General features: G+C 45.6%; 1 protein-coding gene across 11 annotated transcripts in view; it reads right to left on the reverse strand.

The window, feature by feature from the left end:
- ATXN7L1 (ataxin 7 like 1) overlaps positions 1-18,613 on the reverse strand; it is a 246,879-nt gene that overhangs the window by 9,892 nt on the left and 218,374 nt on the right. For 9 of the 11 annotated variants that reach the window (XM_086696922.1, XM_086696921.1, XM_086696920.1 and 6 more), the window contains 3 exons: positions 7,127-7,319; positions 2,848-2,969; positions 1,104-1,409 (listed from right to left, as the gene is read on the reverse strand). In XM_086696922.1, coding sequence (XP_086553048.1) covers positions 1,104-1,409; positions 2,848-2,969; positions 7,127-7,319 — 621 coding nt within the window. The remainder of the gene's footprint in view (positions 1-1,103; positions 1,410-2,847; positions 2,970-7,126; positions 7,320-18,613) is intronic. The other 2 variants (XM_086696924.1, XM_086696923.1) reach the window with 1 other exon arrangement.

Below are 18,613 nucleotides of genomic sequence, written 5' to 3' on the forward strand. Positions count from 1 at the left end.
TTTAGGGTGGAATCCAGAGGAGTCCTTGAATACAGAAGCACAGTGTCCTTGAAAACATCAGATCAAACAGATCAAATATAAGAGAAAAATGTTGCCAAATCCACTGTGGCCACGATGACGTTCGAAAATCTACTTTTTCTTAGGCCTAAAGAACGTAAAAGATCCTGTCCACACTAAATCAGTGCTACGTTAGTTCTTGTTGCAATGAACTAATGAGTGAATGGATGGATGGATGGATGGATGGATGGGTGGGTAGGTGGGTGGGTGGCTGGATGGGTGGGCAGGTGAATTCTCAGCAGCAACATAACTAAGCATGCTGGGCAAGGACTCCCATGATATCAGACCGGAAAGGTCTAGACACGCCCTTAAAACTGTCTGGCACTGCACAACCCCTTCCTGATGCTTTAGGGGCGATTCCTTGGAACGTGTGGCATGAGCACACTCTCCCTGCTGTCTCTGTTCCTGGCTGTGGTGCCACAGGCAATCCACTCCATCTTTCCCTGACTCAAGTTTCTTACTAGCTAAAATGTGGATAGAAATACACGTGGGCAGAGGTTTGCAGTTACTTGTAATAAATGTTATTTTCTGAATACCAGATGGCTCATTTAGAGAGGACCCCAATCAGTGCCCTTCAGTGGGATCTACTCTGAACGTCCCAATTTGTAACTTTCCCATTCAATAGTATAAATGTGTGCTTCAACTTGTGTGGACAAGCAGGGCTGAAGTCCCCAGTCTTGCCCAGCTGGCACTCAGGACTGGGATGGATGCTACTTTTTAGCCTACTCTCTATCCCTTTCCTTCTTTTCCCGCACTAATCATAAGTGGATAGCAGAGGCAGAGGGGAGAGAGGGCAGGGGAGTGAGGGGCATGTGGAGGCTCACTGTCCCGGGGGGCCCCTCCCCCTCCCCCCCATCCCGTGCTAAATAGTTTATATGTTTTTCTGGGTGCCAAATGGCAGCGGATTTCAGCTTTGCGGACTGTGCCCTGGTTTAAACTTTGCACGCCGGCCTAGGGAAGTCCCGTACAAAAGCCCACAGATGCGCATAAATTACTGACAGTGCCCATCCTCCCCTGCCAGCTGGCATGGAGATCCAGATGCTGACCTGGCTGAAAGAGAATACTGTGTTGGCGTCTCCTGATGCAGAGTTAAATGCTTGTTAAAGAAAAAAGAGTCTTGGCCGTTCCTTTTCTTCCTAATGTCTTCCACGCCCCCATCGGCTGCCATCCCTCCAGGTTCGGGCCCGTCGGGGCCTGGGGTTTGGGCAGCGAGGTTGAGAGGGCAGCGGGGTGCTACGCTTTCCAGAGTTGACACCCAGGCAGCCCCAATGTTGCTCAGTGACAGCAGATTGGTTAGGCAAGTCCTGAAAAGGGGGGAGGGACCTGATGCCCTGTGGCTCGGGTTTCTGTGCCTGAGGAGGAAAGGAATATGGAGCTTGAGCTGACAGGACACCAGGTAGCGAAATACAGATCAACACATTCCTTCCACGTGTCCGGGATTTACACTTCCACAACACAGGAGAGCAAAGAGCGGAAAGAATCACCGGGGCGGGCTGCCATCTTGGGGGAACAAGTGCAGAAGGATAAACAACCAAATAACTGAGAACACGGTAACCCCGCATGCAGCGCCCGTGTGTTGGCGTTTAGAATGGACACAGGCAGAAACCAAGGGTGCCTTTTAGACACACTGAGCAGTCGTTTCAGTGGGAAGAAACGATAAGCTTCTCTTGTGGCCCTTTCCTACTTTGTGGCAAGTGTCAACATTGAGTCCACTAGGCCAGTTTACGGCACACACCGTGGGGCTTGTTTCTGCTACGAGCTTGGGTCTGGAAGCTCTTTGGGCGTCGTGGTGAAAAGGGGCTGCCTGGGAGAGAGGAGGGAAGCTGGGGGAGGGGCAAGCTCTGAATTCTGTTCCCAGGCCCGCCACCCACAGCACCCTCCTGTGTCTCAGGAAAGCCTTCCTGCCCTTCCTGGGCTTCCCTGGGCAGGCAGGGTGAGGGGTTTGGCGTTGGCCTTTCCTGGGCCTAGACCTGAGGGATCCATGACTCTAATGGGTTGTGAGGTCTTAAGAGCTCACCTGGGTAGGGGTGGGGGTGGGGGCTGCCAGTGGGCTTGAGTGGCCGGCACTGGTGCTCCTTATGTGCCGTGGTTGGAGAGGGTCTAGCTTGTCATTCTCTCATAGTGGCATTTGCCTAAATCAGGAAGTTTTCTTCCCTTTTTATGACTCTCCTATTGGGAGGTGTTGGAGAACAAAGGGGGCTCAGAGAGATGGAATAGAAGCTGGGGTTTAGGGTGGAGAGAAACACAGGGAGAGGCGAGGAGAGAGATCTAGCTAGGTGGGAAGGGCCAAAGACAAGCTTAACCAACTTCAAACATCGCCTGGGCTCTGCCTTGTTGGCCGCTGTACATATTTTTTCCACAGGACATTAAACAATTAGAAATTGGTCCATAACCATAGTGAAGTTTTTAGCATCGACACTGTAGCATTGACATTACAAACAGAGGCATATTCTTAGTATCCTTAGATGTTCTCAGTCAGAGCATAAAGGCCCTTTAACACTCTTGCATACACGAGCTCTTATCTACTACTCTTTTCACCTAGTTTAGAAGATTACCGACAGAAAAATGATCTCCAAAGAAAGACAAAGCATACCATATATCCAACGCGTCTCTGAAAAACTGGGGGCAAGGCATTAAGAAGCGCTGACATTAAAGAATTAATCATGGATCCTGTTCTCAGAATCATTTTGCTCTACGAAAAGCCAACTACCAACATTGATCTAGAAAGCTGGGGTTCAGACCATCGTGGGGCAGCTCTGAGCACATACAGCACGAAAACTGCGCACTTACTTCCACATCTGGGAATTCAAGTGTTTTTCTACCATGGAGTTTAGTGCGAATCGAAAACGATCCCATCTTCTATCAAACACATAGTACCCTCGTCCCATGAGGCGACTCCCGAATGAGCAAAACTGTGAGGAAAAAAAAAAAAAAACATTTAAATTTTGATTACAGGTTAATAAGCTAATATAGACCATGCAGAGAAAAATAACATTTGCACAAAAACACACAGGGGTACAATTTTACTCAAAATAAAGAAGCAAATAGTTCCGAAGCCAAAAATATTTCTGCGGTGCTTTCGTTTGTGTTTTAGATTTTCTGCAGAACTTGTTGTTATGACTCAACAATAGTGACATTCAGTTTTCTGTGGCACAGAGGGCTACCTTCTCTACACCTGGAGCAAACCAGCATTTTAGGGTAAAAAATCCCCGCAAAAAACAAAAAAAAAAACAAAAACAGCAACAAACCAAACCAAACTGAGAACAACCAGCAGCCAGTGTGATTTTTCAGCACCGCCCGCTTACGGTGTCATCCATCCATCTTCTCCGGGGACTCGGCGGTTCCCTGCCTCTCATTACGGTCACAGAAGCTGCTTGTCCTGATGCAATCTGCCATCTTGTTGGAGCTTTCCTATCTGTTGTCAACAGAGCCACTTGACTTCCAACTAGGCTGAACTCCTTCCTTCCCTAGTCCTGACCTCACGTCCGCCTCTCAGCACTTCTAGGCAACATGTCACCACCACCAAGCTTCCATTCGTGCTGTTCCCTCCGCTGGCCACCCCCTTCCCTCTTCTCTCACAGTCCCAATTCTCCCCTCCCCCAGTGCCGTAATTGTGACTCTCATTCCCAATGGCCCTTATCTGACCAACCTCGCCCCTTTGAGCTCTCACGGCACACCTACTACATACTTTACTACATTTCACCATGGAATCACTACATGGCTGTTTTGTGTGTGTGTGTGTGTGTGTGTTTAATGTTTATTTTTGAGAGAGTGAGAGACAGAGCACGAGCAGGGGAATGGCAGAGAGAGAGGGAGACACAGAATGTGAAGCAGGCTCCAGGCTCTGAGCTGTCAGCACAGAGCCTGCTGTGGGGCTTGAACTCACAAGCTGTGAGATCATGAACTGAGCTGAAGTCGGATGCCAACCAACTAAGCCACCCAGGTGCCCCGGCTGTTTAATGTTCTATGTAAATACTGCCTATGCACCTGGCTTGATTATAAAGGTATCAAGACTGAAAACCTCATTCTCCTCTTCCTCCTCAGTATGAGGTTGGTAGGGAAGGGATTTGGGCTAAAGAATGGATTGGAGAGACAAGGTCCCACACAATGTTTATAGCAAATCATCACATTTAAAGCACAGGGCTGAAACATGAGCGGTAAAGATGTTTAATGAACGTCACTGGATTATGATGTTAGGGCAGGCAGAAGGCCGGTAGACAGAAACACAAGTGGACTCTGAGAAGGTGGCATGTGGCTGGTCTAGAGCTCAGGCGAGTCTGCATACGACTCTATAACTCAAACACAGCTTCTCCTCTTTCCCCCAGACCTCCCAGCAGCTCCCTGGCCTCCGTCCCAGACACAGTGCTGGGTTTGGACTCATTCCACAAACCCTTCCTGGAACCAGCCTTTGGAACAGTTCTTAGGAGGAAATGCAAGACCTTCCCTTTGTTTTGTTTCTGCTTATGTTTTGGGGGTTTTGCATTAGAATTTTGCCACCCATCAAATCTGGTACTCCTGATGAAAAACTCTTTCCTGCACTCTGATTATCAAGTGCTTACTGATTGAGCAAGAAAATATACAAAGGGGATTCTCCAATGTGGAAGCTGGTCCCCAGCAGCATGTGGGACCTGTTCCAGGTCTAGGCATCTTTTCTTCCTGCATCCCAGTTGCTAAAGACACCCTGAATGACTGTTTCGTTACAAAAAATGATTTAATGTATCAATTGACCATGAGAGAAAGGACAAAGCATAGAAACAATCCATGGCCTTTCCATTTAAATCAGCAGAACATTAAGGGCACACAAATCTGCCCTGCCCAGAGTTGAGCTAATCCACTGTAGCCTGGCAGTTTGTCATTTGGAAAAATATCCTGCACTCTGGAGTCTGGCCTTCTGGTAGAGCCCAATCTCTTTTTTAGACTTGGAAGCTGGAGGCCCTCTATGTCTCTCATGCAATATAGCTGCAAGGTTAAATGCCCCAAGAGGCTCCTGTTCTCGGTCGCACACTGTGCCCTCAGCGGAGCTATAGGTCTTCACTGCACGGGCCACCATGGCAGACTCCACTGGTAGCCAGTCTCATCAACCGCCATCCCACCCCCGCTTCTCCCCACCCTTTCCTTGCTAATGGATCTGCACTTTTGTTCTGATATCTGACATAGAACAGGCAGCACGGAAAGGGGGGTCTCTTCCCAGAACCTTGAGAAGAATCATGGCTACTTTCATCCCGTGTCACTGCAATCCCATCCACCAACTGGTGTAGGAGTGGGCATGTGACCCGTTTCTGCTAGATGTGAATGGAAGCCTGCTGGGGGAGCTCATTGGAAGATTTTCTTCCCCGAGAAATGACAGAAGCTGGCTTCTTAGAAAGACTCCCTTTCCATTCGTCCCTTTCCACTCTTTGGAGAATACTACTGGGTGAGGATGTGACCAGAGCTGTTGCAGACACAGTGAGATCATGTAGGACAGGCAGAAAGGGTTGAAGGGATTCTGCCTCAGAAACACCATATTGCAGGGGCGCCTGGGTGGCTCGGTCAGTTAAGCGTCCAACTTTAGCTCAGGTCATGATCTCACAGTTCATAAGTTCAAGCCCCTCATCAGGCTTTCTGCTGTCAGCACAGAGCCCACTTCAGATCCTCTGTCCTCCCCTCTCTCTGTCCCTCCCCAGCTCTTTCTCTCAAAAATAAATAGACACAGGAAGGAAGGAAAGAAGGAAGGAAGGAAGGAAGGAAGGAAGGAAGGAAGGAAGGAAGGAAGGAAAGAAACACCATATTGCAGAGATGCTGAGCCAAGCTTGGAACCACCTATCTCTGGACATCCTGTTAGGTGAGAGGAATAAACAACCATAGTGTATATACACTGTATGGGTTCAATTTTTTATTCCTGGCAGTCAAAGGCATTCCTCATTGTCCCTATTTCTGTACTGGCCAAGCAGCAAAGTCTTAGGCTGCTTGTGAACCACAGGTCAACATCATCCCCAGAAATAGGAAGTGAATTGGCCTTCATTTATCACACAGATAGAAGGGAGGAGGAACTCACTCCATCTTGATGCATGATTGATTTTTTTTTTTTTTTAAAGATCTTCTTTATTTAAATAACCTCTCCACCCCACACGGGGCTCGAGCTCACAATCCCGAGATGAAAAGTCGCATGTCTCACTGACTGAGCCAGCCAGGTGCCCGATTCAGGATTGGTTTTATCTACACAGCCCATGACACTGAGGGACAGTCGAAGCTAACCTTGCAGGGCTCAAGCTGGGAGCAGAGCAACCTGGCCGTGGGGTCCCATGTTCCAGGACCCCCTGCCTTTAGCTCTGTGATGGTAGCACCAGGTAGTCCCTTCTTAAGTGTTTGGAGGGCAAACATAAACAAGCCTTCAGCTCATGCCTCCTTACCTTTCCCACCTTGATTTCAATGACCTTCTGAATTGTCAAAAGTGGACTCTTTCAAGGAATTGGGAAGGAATTGTACCTTAATGTTAATCGCCAATCATGCTGACATGAAATGCTTCCTCCTCTCCTCTCCTCTCCTCTCCTCTCCTCTCCTCTCCTCTCCTCTCCTCTCCTCTCCCCTATACACACACACTCTCTCTCTCTCTCTCTCTCAGTTCTGGTGCCATATGGTCACACTTACTAATAACAATAAAACTCCAAATCAACAGGGGAGAAAGGCGGCTAGGGCTGGCACCTGGCACACCGCTAAGACAGACAGTTTCCAAAGCAGGCGAGGCAGACGAACTCTGTAAAACCAGAGGCTCCATATTCCGATGCGCAAGGCCACAAGGCCAGCTCCCCAGTGGGCTTATATAAACACCGTTTCTCAAGCATCCTTGGCCCACATATACTCAGGTGTTTAAAGGATTATAACCAGTAGGGAGCCTTGCCCTTTCCTTCTGTGATTTTCAAGGGTATTTTGAAGGCAATCATTCAACGTCAGGGTGTACCTTTCCATAAAACACTGTGTTGGCAGCCTCTCCTTGGGAGTGCGTGCTGTCTGACATGATGACCTAAATGCCCGCAGAGCACTGGGTCGGGGGAGGGGGGAGGAATGCATGGATGGAAACAAGGTGGCCTACCGCAAGAGGTCTGGGGTGGTGGGTAGAGAAATGACAGTCTAACTTCTCGGGTTCGTCGGCTCCGTCCATCTCCCCTTCATCACTTGACAGTCGGCTGGTGAGGTCACCTCCAGCTGGGGGTAGCGGGGGTTCCGGAGTGCAGCCACTGTGATTTGAAGATGTGTTGCTACTGATGCTATTTGCAGATGATGGTCTAAGGGCAAGGAGAGAAACGGACAGAATAAACTTTTCTGAGGCAGCAAGACCCATTCAGCTGAAGGGAGCTCGGAAGGAGACCCATCGGCTTTCTCGACATACCAAGGAAGGCAGGTCAATGGCAGATTGACACAAGGCAAAAATTCAGGCTGAGAGCAGGTTAGCTCTCGGTTAGAGAGCCGACCAGCTCTCTAAAATGATCCCGTGGAAGTTAGGCCCTGCCGGGCTTCAATTCAGGCACCAGGGAAAACTCCCATAGTGTAAGTGGAACATAAAATACAGTACTGTAACAGAGAGTTAACTTCAAACCAGTCTTCTAATGAATGCAGTCACAATTACTCATCTCTTTGCACATAAGTAATTTGCACTTGCCAGATAGTTGCTTCTCTCTGAAAGTAGACCCTGACAGGAAGTTCAACAGAGTAAACAACTTCGAACCAATTAACAGACCATCGGTGATGATGAAGATAGCCGCATACTTGTTGTTACTCTTAAATTATAGCTTTATGCAACTGTTACCCTACTGGCATGAAAAAAGGTTTTGTCCCAATGATGGGGCACAAGTCTCTTACTCCACAGCCAGATTTGTTTCTTTTTTTTCTTTTCTCTCTCTCTCTCTCTCTTTTTCTTCTTATAAGTAAGCTCTATACCCAACGTGGGGCTTGAACTTATGACCCTGAGATCAAGAGTCTCATGCTTTGCTGACTGTGCCAGCCAGGTGCCCCCAGATCTGTTTCTTAATATCAAGTCACATGTAGTTCAATTGTATCTTCTGAGGATGGATGTGTCCATTTAATTTTTGACAAGCCACCAGAACCACAGGCTGGCATGACTGGCTTCTAGTGGGTTCTGAAGAAATAGGTTTCTTAATGAAGGCATGAATGAGTTCCTTGTGTATGAACAAAACCTAGCAGATCTCATCTCAATGACGGCTGAGCTTATAGAAAAGCAGTGTCATAGTCAGAAGCACTACATGCTTCACAAGCAGCAAAAACCAAAACAAAACAAAACAAAGCAAAACCAAAATCAAAAACAATACATTCATGTTGGTAAAAGAGTTAGAAGAGGAATAGTCAAAGTTAGTTGTCAGTTGTTTTTCCTGCTTTTTCACTTTCATCAGGTGACTGACCAAGGAGAAATAAAGGGAGAAAAAGAAGTTTTGGAGAAAAAAAATTAGTTTTCTGTATTCTTCTCTGAAAGCTGCCCCTTCAAGCAGTGTGAAACAGCACCGTTGATTTTCTCCCTATTCCCTCAACTTCCCTCGGAATTCTTCGTTGCTCTGAAATCTTTCCAGCTGTCAAATACCTGAGTTCAAACCAGATCCCCAAAGCACAGTCATTTAACTTAATTATTTATTAATGTTTATTTATTTTTTGAGAGAGCGTAAGTGTGGGAGGGGCAGAAAGAGGGGAACAGAGGATCCGAAGCGGGTTCTGTGCTGACAGCAGTGAGCCTGATGTGGGGCCTCAACTCACGAACCGTGAGATCATCACTTGAGCCGGAGTTGGACGCTCAACGGACTGAATCACCCAGGTGTCCCAAACACAGTCATTTAAAGCAAAGCCGCAAAGGTCCCAAACGTCCATCAACAGATGAATGGATAAAATGGTATATCCATACAATGGAATGTTAAACCTTAAAAAAGAAGGAAATTCTGTCACGTGCAACAACATGGATGAATCTTGAAGACATTATGCTAAGTGAAATAAGCCAGTGACAAAGGACAAATATTGTATGATTCCACTTGTATGAGGCACCTAGAATAGTCAAGTTCATAGAGACAGACAGTAGGACAGTGGTTACAGGTGATGGTGGATGGGGAATGGGGAGTTAGTGTTTAATGGGTACAGAGCTTCAAAATGAGATGATAGAAAGTTCTGGAGAGGGATGGTGGTGATGGTCGCACCACAAGGTGAAGGTACTTATGCCACATACTGTACACGTAGAAACGGTTAAAATGGTAAATTTTACATTATGTATATTTTACCATAGTAACGAAGCCCATAAGAAACCAAACCCAAGGCCCCAGGTAGTTTTTTTAGTGTTACTACAAGAACTCTGTTGCTGTGACACTTTGTTCCTGACTGTCACCTTCCCATATTTATGAAAACAAAAATGCCATTCATTCTGCATGTTCAAAGTGTATGGTCCGGAGGACACATCTCCCCAGGTGCATTCCCACATACCTACTCCCTTGTATCAGAAGGGGCAACGTTATTGCCTATTTATGGCTGAAGACACATACAGGAAAACAATGCTGATAATGCTGAAACATATAAGGAAAGAAAGCAGCATCCATAATCCTGCCATTCAAGATCAAGTGCTATTACCATTCTGATTTATATCCTTCCAGATTTCTCTACTGTGCATACACAGGCACATGCATTTTTAAGCAAGAACTGGCTCACACTGTATATACTATTTTCAGACATGCTTTTTTTTTTTTTGCCTAGTGATGTTGTAGAAATCATTCCATGGGTAGAATTAGATCATTTTTAATATCCCCAATATTCCATAGTATGGATAGATCATAATTGACTGAATTATTACTTAACTATGTCTATCGATGGACATTTACGTTGTTTCCAAAATTTCTAGCAGCCTCTTTTTGAGGCCTTTCCCACTGTGTTAGGACCTCCTTGTCCTACAGGAGATAAAAGTGAGCTGGATTTTATTTAGTGTGATTAATAGCATCACAGTTATGTAGGAAAATATCTTTACATTTATTATTATTATTTTAAATATTTTTTAAACTTTATTTACTTATTTAGAGAGAGGGAGAAGAGAAGTCGCCTCCCAAGCAGGCTCCATAAGAGCCTGATGGAGGGCTCAAACTCACGAATGGTGAGATTATGACCTGATCCAAAATTAAGAGTCCATTTAACCCCTAAACCAAGAACGGGAATTTCACTTATCTTGCTAATGATTGATTTGTTAAAGGGTGTGAAAAATACATAAATTTTTTTTTCCTCTGGGGAGGTTGCAAATTTTCCTCACTTTTAAAAAGAGACACAAGGAAGTGGTCTCCACCTTCATCTGGAAGTACCAAGTACCACAGCCATCTTGCTATAAAACTTTGAACATGAAGCCCGAACACTGAAGAGGGTGGAATAAAAGAAAGGCAGGGAATATGAGCCGACTCCGCATCTTTGGGGACTGGTGCCCTGTCGCCTCTGGACTTCTTGTCACATGTGATAACAATTTTTTTTTAAATTTTTTAATGTTTATTTTTGACAGAGAGACAGAGCATGAGTGGGGGAGGGGCAGAGAGCGAGGGAGACAGAATCCGAAGCAGGCTTCAGGCTCTGAGCTGTCAGCACAGAGCCCGACGCGGGGCTCGAACCCACAGACTGCGAGATCATGACCTGAGCCGAAGTCGGACGCTCAGCTGACTGAGCCACCCAGGCACCCCAACGATTTTTTTTTTTAATTTTAATTTTTAGAGAGAGAGAGACAGAGTGAGACAGAGAGTGAGAGAGAGAGCACATGAGTGGGAGAGAAGGGCAGAGGGAGAGAAAGAGAGAATCCCAAGCAGTCTCCCCATCAGTGCTCAGTAAGGACCCTGACATGGAGTTCGATCCCACAGCCCTGGGATCATGACCTGAGCCAAAATCAAGAGTGGGATGCTCAACTGACTGAGCCACCCAGGCGCCCTGCATGTGATAAAATGTTTAATTATTTAAGCGATCAGGAAGACTAGGTTTTCTGCTACTTGCACTTGAAGCATCCCAATGGCTACAGAGTGAACATGAGATTTTAACATACTTTGAGAAGACAGAACGTGTCTGCAGAAGTGTTAACTGCAGGGCCAGGAGCTGGCTGACCGCAGAACCTGGAGCTACCTAGGGCTGCAAAAGTCATGGGTGAGGTGTGGGCTAAGTCTCGAGGGAGAGCTGAAGGTCTTCCCACGTGGTAGCTGGACCTACAGGTCAACACCACGACCTCACAAGGCCAGATGATGCACCACTGCCCCTGCCAGGTCCCACCTTCTCCAACCAACTCTCCAACAAGAGAACAAAGGTTTACTCTGCAGAGAAACTGAACTGGAGAGACCCTAGACAAGGGGCTGCCGGGCTCGGCAGAGATCAGGAGAGAAGCACAGGGCTGGAAACAAGGTGACTGTGGGCTATCTCTAGTTAGTGCGCACTTCCGGAATGCCTATCACCATGAAGGATTCATTCCCTGAGAAACTGAATGGCCTTGAAAAAGCTTCCAGATCTTGCCTTTGAGAATCCTTTTTGCTGACAGACCCACACAAAGACTTCCAATCAGCCTGTTAGTGCTTCTCTTTTAAATGTGAATGGTTAGGCACCCCACCCCCCCTTCAGCTCAGGTCAGATCTTGAGGTTCATGAGTTCCAGCCCCACGTCAGGTTCTGTGCTGACAGCTCAGAGCCTGGAGCCTGCTTCAGATTCTGTGTCTTCCTCTCTCTCTGCCCCTCCCCTGCTTGTGCTCTCTCTCTCTCTCTCTCTCTCAAAAATAAATAAACATTAAAAAAATTTAAATGTGAATGCTTAGGGATCACCAAACATTCCTGGAACATCTCCATTATGAGACCGACTAGCCAAACATCAAATGCACAGCACGAAAGAAATCAAGATAGCAAAGGAAAGAGGAAACAACTAAAAAAAAAAACCTATCTTCAAAGATATTAGAATGGTATTACCTCTGCAAAATGATAGTATCTTGTATGATATTCTGAGAAGCAATTAGAAGTTCTTTTTATCTAAGAACCAGATCCTAGAATTTTAAAAAGTGAATCATAAGTGGATTATTTCACATACACTTTTGAAGGTAAAATAAAAGAAAATCTTTCAGAAAGTAGAACAAGAGATGAAGAGAAACAGGGGAAAAGAGGTAAAAGAATGAAAACATCAGAGCAAAAGGTCCAACATCCAGCTAATGGGAAGTCAATAGAGAGAATAAAGACAATAGTGGGGAGAAAATTAGCCAAGATGTAGCATAGGAAAATATCCCAGAAACAGGGATTTCCAGATGAAAAAGATCCACTGAGTACCCAGTACAATGAATGAAAACAGACCCATATCCAGTGATACCTGAAATTTTAAAGCCCCAGGCTTCAGAGATTAAAAACTGATCACGCACAAAGAAATGAGAATCTGAATGATACCAAACTTCTCAATAAAAATTTTTGATGCTAGAAGCCAATCAAAAAATGCCTTCATAATTCTGTAGGGAAATGATTTTCTTTCTTTCTTTCTTTTTTTAATGTTTATTTATTTTTGAGAGAAAGAGAGCACAAGTTGAGGAGAGGCAGAGAAAGAGGGAGACACAGAATTCGAAGCAGGCTCCAGGCTCTGAACTGTCAGCACAGAGCTCGACACAGGGCTCAAACCCACAAACCATGAGATCATGACCTGAGCCAAAGCTGGACGCTTAAGTGACAGCCACCCAGGTGCTCCACGCAGCGAAATGATTTTCAATCCAGTTACATACTCATAGAGATTATCAATTAAGTGTGAGGGTAGAATAAAAACATTCAGGGGTGCCTGACATCGGGTCATAATCTTGAAGTTCTCGAGTTTGAGCCCCGCATTGAGCTCTGTGCCGAAAGCTCAGAGCCTGGAGCCTGCTTCGGATTCTGTGTCTCCCTCTCTCTCTGCCCCTCCCCGACTTGCACACACGTGCTCTTTCTCTCTCTCTCTCTCTCTCTCAAAAATAAATAAAAACATTAAAAAAATTTTTCTCAGGCGTGTAAGGGTTCTAAAAATTGACCCCCCTCGAACCTTTTCACAGGAAACTGATGGAGGAGATACTCTACCAAAATCAAGGAGCAAGCCAAGAGAGAGGAACGCAATGGGATCCAGGAAACAGGTGCTCTGACACAGAGTGGGTGGAGAGACTTCCAGCATGGCACAAACTCTATTTTTCATTCTAAGTCTTTTGGTTCTATTTGACTTTTGAGCTATGTGACCATTTTACTTGGATTAAAAAAAATAAAGTTTCATTAAGGAAAAAAAGAAAACAAATGGTTGAAACACTTAAGAGTAAATTCTGCTTGCCAGATAAAAGAGCGATGAGGGGAGGAGAATTCTGGAGAGTGAAGCTGAGCATGGAAATCCGTGTCCAGAGCAGAATTGGCTCCGAGAGCGGAGCCGGAATCACGAGTGATGATGGTGTGCAAGGCACCAGTGAAGAAGGAGCTCTGAATGTGTTCCTTTCCAGGCTTGTTTCACTCGAGATGTATCCACCCTCCTGGCGATGATGGGAGATGCTTCCAAGACGTTCCAGCAGAGCCTGGGGAGGGAAGGAGTGTGCTGGAACCAACCTGTGTCTCAGGAAAAACAAGGCTTGGCAGGGAGTGATGAGGAATGGGACAACCAGTCATGGGAAGGTGTTGAAAACATTGCTCAAGTTTGGTAAGCTGCCATCCCCCTCAGCACGACATCACCCTCGGCTCTCCAGTTACCAGTCTGGTCTAAAGACAATGTACGTGATAAAGGTCTGTGCCCAGTTCCACTCAGGGAACCTTACAGAAAGTCCCCTCCCCCACCCCTTGGATGAGGCGTGAGCCTCGGGCTGTCTGAGTGCTTTGGGGAAGAGAACACAAGGCAACTGACCTTAACTGGGTCCTACTGTGTGAGAGGCATGCAACGTACGTTTTCTTGTGCGAGTGACCCACTGCTTTAGGTGGGTATAAGTGCTATCTACACTTCTCAGATGAGGAAATGGGTGGCAAAGCTACTAACAAGTGGACATGAGACTTGATATGGTCTGCTTGACTTCAAAGCCCCCCATATTGAGAAATGGATGTAGAAAAAGCAGAGGGACAAATATTCAGCTGAGGCTTACAGTGTAGCCATAACATTTGTCCTAATGAGGCATAAGTTGCAGTCGCTTTCACTCCAGAAGCATCTTTGCCCTTTTTTAGGTATCCAGAACCTTCTGCCTGTCTCCTCACTACCCTTGTCAGTCTAAGAGTCATTGGATTTTGCCATTTTTATACTTTAAGATTAGATGTGCGAGCGTCTACGAGACAGAAGGGAATGTGCCTAGATTTTGTCAGTCTTGGCTTCCACAGCCTATCTTTTCCTCCCTCCCTCCTGGGGACCAGAGACTGGCTTGTCAGAGCCTGGCTTAACCCTCTGCTCTCCTCCCCCTTTCCTAAAGAATCCTCATGGTTTTGGTTAGTCTGGTCATCTATAGCTCTTGGGATGTTCCCTTAGAGTCGGGACGAAGAAACAGAGCACAGTAGCATGTTATTCAAGGGCCCCCAGGTTGGTAAGCAGTGGCCAGAAGGATGGGCAACTGGAAATTAGGTGGCACCAAGGCCTTTATTACTCACACTGCTTTCCCATGAAATGCTACTATGACTGACTACCAGTTTCCATTAATTGAGTGCTTATTAGGAGCTTAGTACTTATCACTTAATTCTTCTTAGCTCTGCTTTACAGATGAGCTGCTTGAAGCTGGAGAAACCCAGAAACAGGATGCTGCTCATCTTGTTAGCAAGCATGGAGCTGATGTTTGCACTTCCAACCTTGTTCCAATGCTTGTTCTCTGACTTAAACTTGTCCAGCTCTAGACCTAAGTTCTTTTCTCAGGAACCCTTGACAAGAATGGGTTGCAGTTCAAGAATATGAGAAGTGAAATATTTTCAAAGTTGCCAAACAATATGTAAGAAATAAATTCACACAGGGCACCTGGGGGGGGCTCAGCTGGGTAAGCGTGTGACTCTTGATTTTTGGCTCAGGTCACCATATCACATTCCGGATTGTGAGTTTGGGCCCCACATTGGGCTCTGTGCTGACAGTGCGGAACCTGCTTGGGATTCTCTCTCTTTGCCCCTCTCCGGCTTGTGCACACGGGGATGTGCTCTCTCTTTCTCTCTCAAAATAAACAAACAAAACAAGAAATTCACACGTGGTAGCATTTCCTACAAAAGGAATTCATGATTGCGAAGGGATTACAATATTTCCATTTACATGTGATAATTTTTTTGCCAATTAGCAATAATTACTGTGACTGAAATATTAAAAATTTTTTTAAATGTTTATTTATTTTTGAGACAGAGAGAGAGAGACAGAGCATGAACGGGGGAGGGTCAGAGAGAGGGAGACACAGAATCCGAAACAGGCTCCAGGCTCTGAGCTGTCAGCACAGAGCCCGACGTGGGGCTCAAACTCACAGACCGCGAGATCATGACCTGAGCCGAAGTCGGCCGCTTAACTGACTGAGCCACCGGGGTGCCCTGTGACTGAAATATTATATGTATTGTATATCATGAATATGAGGAAACAATGTTTTATGTTTTAGGTGAGGACATTAAAATTCTTTTTTTTTATTTAAGATTTTAGTTTTTTTTTTATGTTTATTTATTTTTTACAGAGAAAGACAGAGTGTGAGAGCAGAGGAGGGGCGCAGAGAGAGGGAAACACAGAATCTGAAGAAAGCCTCAGGCTCTGAGCTGTCAGCACAGAGCCCAACATGGGGCTTAAACTCACGAACTGTGAGATCATGACCCCAGCTGAAGTCGGCTGCTTAACCGACTGAGCCACCCAGGCGCCCCTAAAGATTTTAGTTTTAAGTGATCTCTATACCGAACATGGGGCTTGAACTTACAACCATGAGATCAAGAATCACATGCTCTACTGACTGAGACAGCCAGACGCCCCAAGGAGGGCATTAAATTCTGATCATGCTTTTTCAATCCCTGATTGTATGGCATTTCATCCTAAGTAAAACCAAGTGAAAAAGAACATTATTTCCCACAAAGTTTGAGCAGAGTTCATCCCTGAGTTTTCTGGTGCCTACCTCAACCTTGAAAAACATCTTTAACAATTATTGTTAGCCAACATTTATAATGCACCCCCTTTGCCTCTTCCATTCAGAGACATTCTTTTTGCTGATTAACCTCATTCTTTCTCTTTCTTCTGCTTCCTTATGAGAACATAAACACTTGGCATTTCTCTATTGACAAACATTCCCTGGAAAATTAAGTAAAAAAGGAACATTAAGAAGCAGCTCTTAAACCTCCACTGCCTGTTTTTGCTTTTTTAACAGCTGCCCCATGGCTTCTTCGTCACACCAGGTACTCTGTCTGCTAGGGTGAGAAATGCCTCCATCTTGATGGTGAACCTGAACCATACAATAAAGGAGGGTTTTCAAACTGGGTTCCCCGGAGCCCTTGGGGACTTGACAGGGATCCCTCGGGTGGGCTGGGGGGACAGCAGGCTGTGAGTTATATGTGTGATGGAAGCAGAGCTGAGCTGGAGTTAGGTGGAGGCAGGTCTGCTTTTTTTTTTTTTTTTTTAATGTTTATTGTTGAGAAACAGACAGAGACAGAGCATGAGCAGGGGAGGGGCAGAGAATGGGAGACACAGAATCTGAAGCAGGTTCCAGCCTCTGAACTGTCAGCACAGAGCCCGACGTGGGGCTCGAACTCACGAACTGTGAGATCATGATCTGAGCTGAAGTCAGATGTTTAACCGACGGAGCCACCCAGGCGCTCCAAGGTCTGCTTTTATATTGGGTACCATGTACGGTTTTGTAGGAATAAAAAAGTTCTACAGCCACAAAAAAGTTTGAAAGCCGCTGTACATAGGCTTGAATCCCCTCCCAGAAATTTGGAACAGAACCATCTGCTGAACTCCAAAGCTAAGGAAAGGTAATATCCTTCACCAACATCTGGCGTGATAGTAAGGAGTAGTTGTAAAATGATCCTGCAAAATGGTGGGACACGTAAGTTGGTAGTAACAACACAGCAATGGTTATGATGCAGGAAATGTGTGTGGGGGGCCATTCCATCTACTGTGTCCTCCTGAACCTGAAGCCAAGGTCGGCGGTTCTGACAGAGGGACTCTGGCTATCAAACTGGATCTGGCTTGTGCCAGTGGAAGGCATGAAGGTGAGAACCCAGTAGATCAGTAACAACTGTCATCAAATATTTGCTTTTGCTTTAAAAATCAACTCCATCCCCTTCTTTTATAACTATGTTCTCTTTAATCTTTAAAAATTTTTTTTTAAAAAGCTTATTCATTTTGAGAGAGAGAGAAAGAGAGACAGAGAGTGAGTATGCGAGCAGGGGAGGGGCAGGGAGAGAGGAAGAGAGAGAATCCCTAGTAGGCTCCCAACTGTAGGCTCATGAACTGTGAGATCATGACCTGAGCCGAAATAAAGAGTCGGACATTTAATCGGCTGAGCCACCCAGGCGCCCACAACTGTGTTCTCTTTATGCCTACTTGCTGACTAAACAATTACCCCTTGAGATTCATACTGTACGCATTAAAAATGATCTGAAAATACCACTATCTGCAAGTCTCATATTTTGTTATTAATGTTTCCTTTTCATGAAGTTCTGGATATTTGAGTCTTATCTTCTAAACTCTAGATTCTTTTTTTTTTTTTTTTTAATTTTTAATGTTTATTTTTGAAAGAAAGAGAGAGACAGAGACGGAGTGCTAGTGGGGGAGGAGCAGAGAGAGAGGGAGACACAGAATCCAAAGCAGGCTCCGGGTTCCGAGCTGTCAGCACAGAGTCCGACATGGGGCTCGAACCCATGAACCTCGAGATCATAACCTGAGCTGAAGTTGGACGCTGAACTGACTGAGCCACCTGGGCACCCCTAAACTCTAGATTCTTAAAAAGCAGGCTCTAATTTCGTTCATCTCTGTACTACTGCTTGGAAGTACCTAACATAGTACAGGCATACCTCAGAGACATCATGGGTTTGGTTCCACCCTGCTGCCATAAAGCCAATATTGCAATAAAGCGAATCGAATTCATTTTTGGGGAGGGGGGTTTCCCAGTGCATAGAAAAATTATGTTTACATTGTACTATAGTCTATTAAGTGTGCAATGGCATTATATCTAATTTACATACTCTACTTAACAAACACTTCGTTGACACAGAGACATAGTGCGCGATTGCTGTTGGGAAAATGGCACCGACAGACTTCCTCGATGCAGGGTTGCCCCACACCTTCAATTTGTAACAAATTGCAGTATCTGTGAAGCGCAATAAAACGAGGTCTGTCTGTACCTTGCTTATGAAGCAAGCACTAGATAAATATTTGGGAATGAAGGGCTCCCTGTCTTATTACCTGGAAATCGGTCGGCTGCTTAGTACCCCACGGCCCATCAAAACAGACACGCATAGATTTTAAATCGTTCTTAATCCAAATGGGTTTTAATTCTGTTTTCTGTTCTTTCCTTTCTGTCCAGGACAACCAAATAAAACCCCAAACAGATGGCTCAGCTTTCTTGGTGTGGAGGGAAATGTAAGGACAAACAGCCTCTGTGATGTCAATTTTCCTTTCGCCCCGATCAGAG

The sequence above is a fragment of the Puma concolor genome, chromosome A2 (assembly GCF_028749965.1).
Source record: "Puma concolor isolate L17-30 chromosome A2, mPumCon1.1.hap2, whole genome shotgun sequence".
NCBI classification, from domain to species: Eukaryota; Metazoa; Chordata; class Mammalia; order Carnivora; family Felidae; genus Puma; species Puma concolor.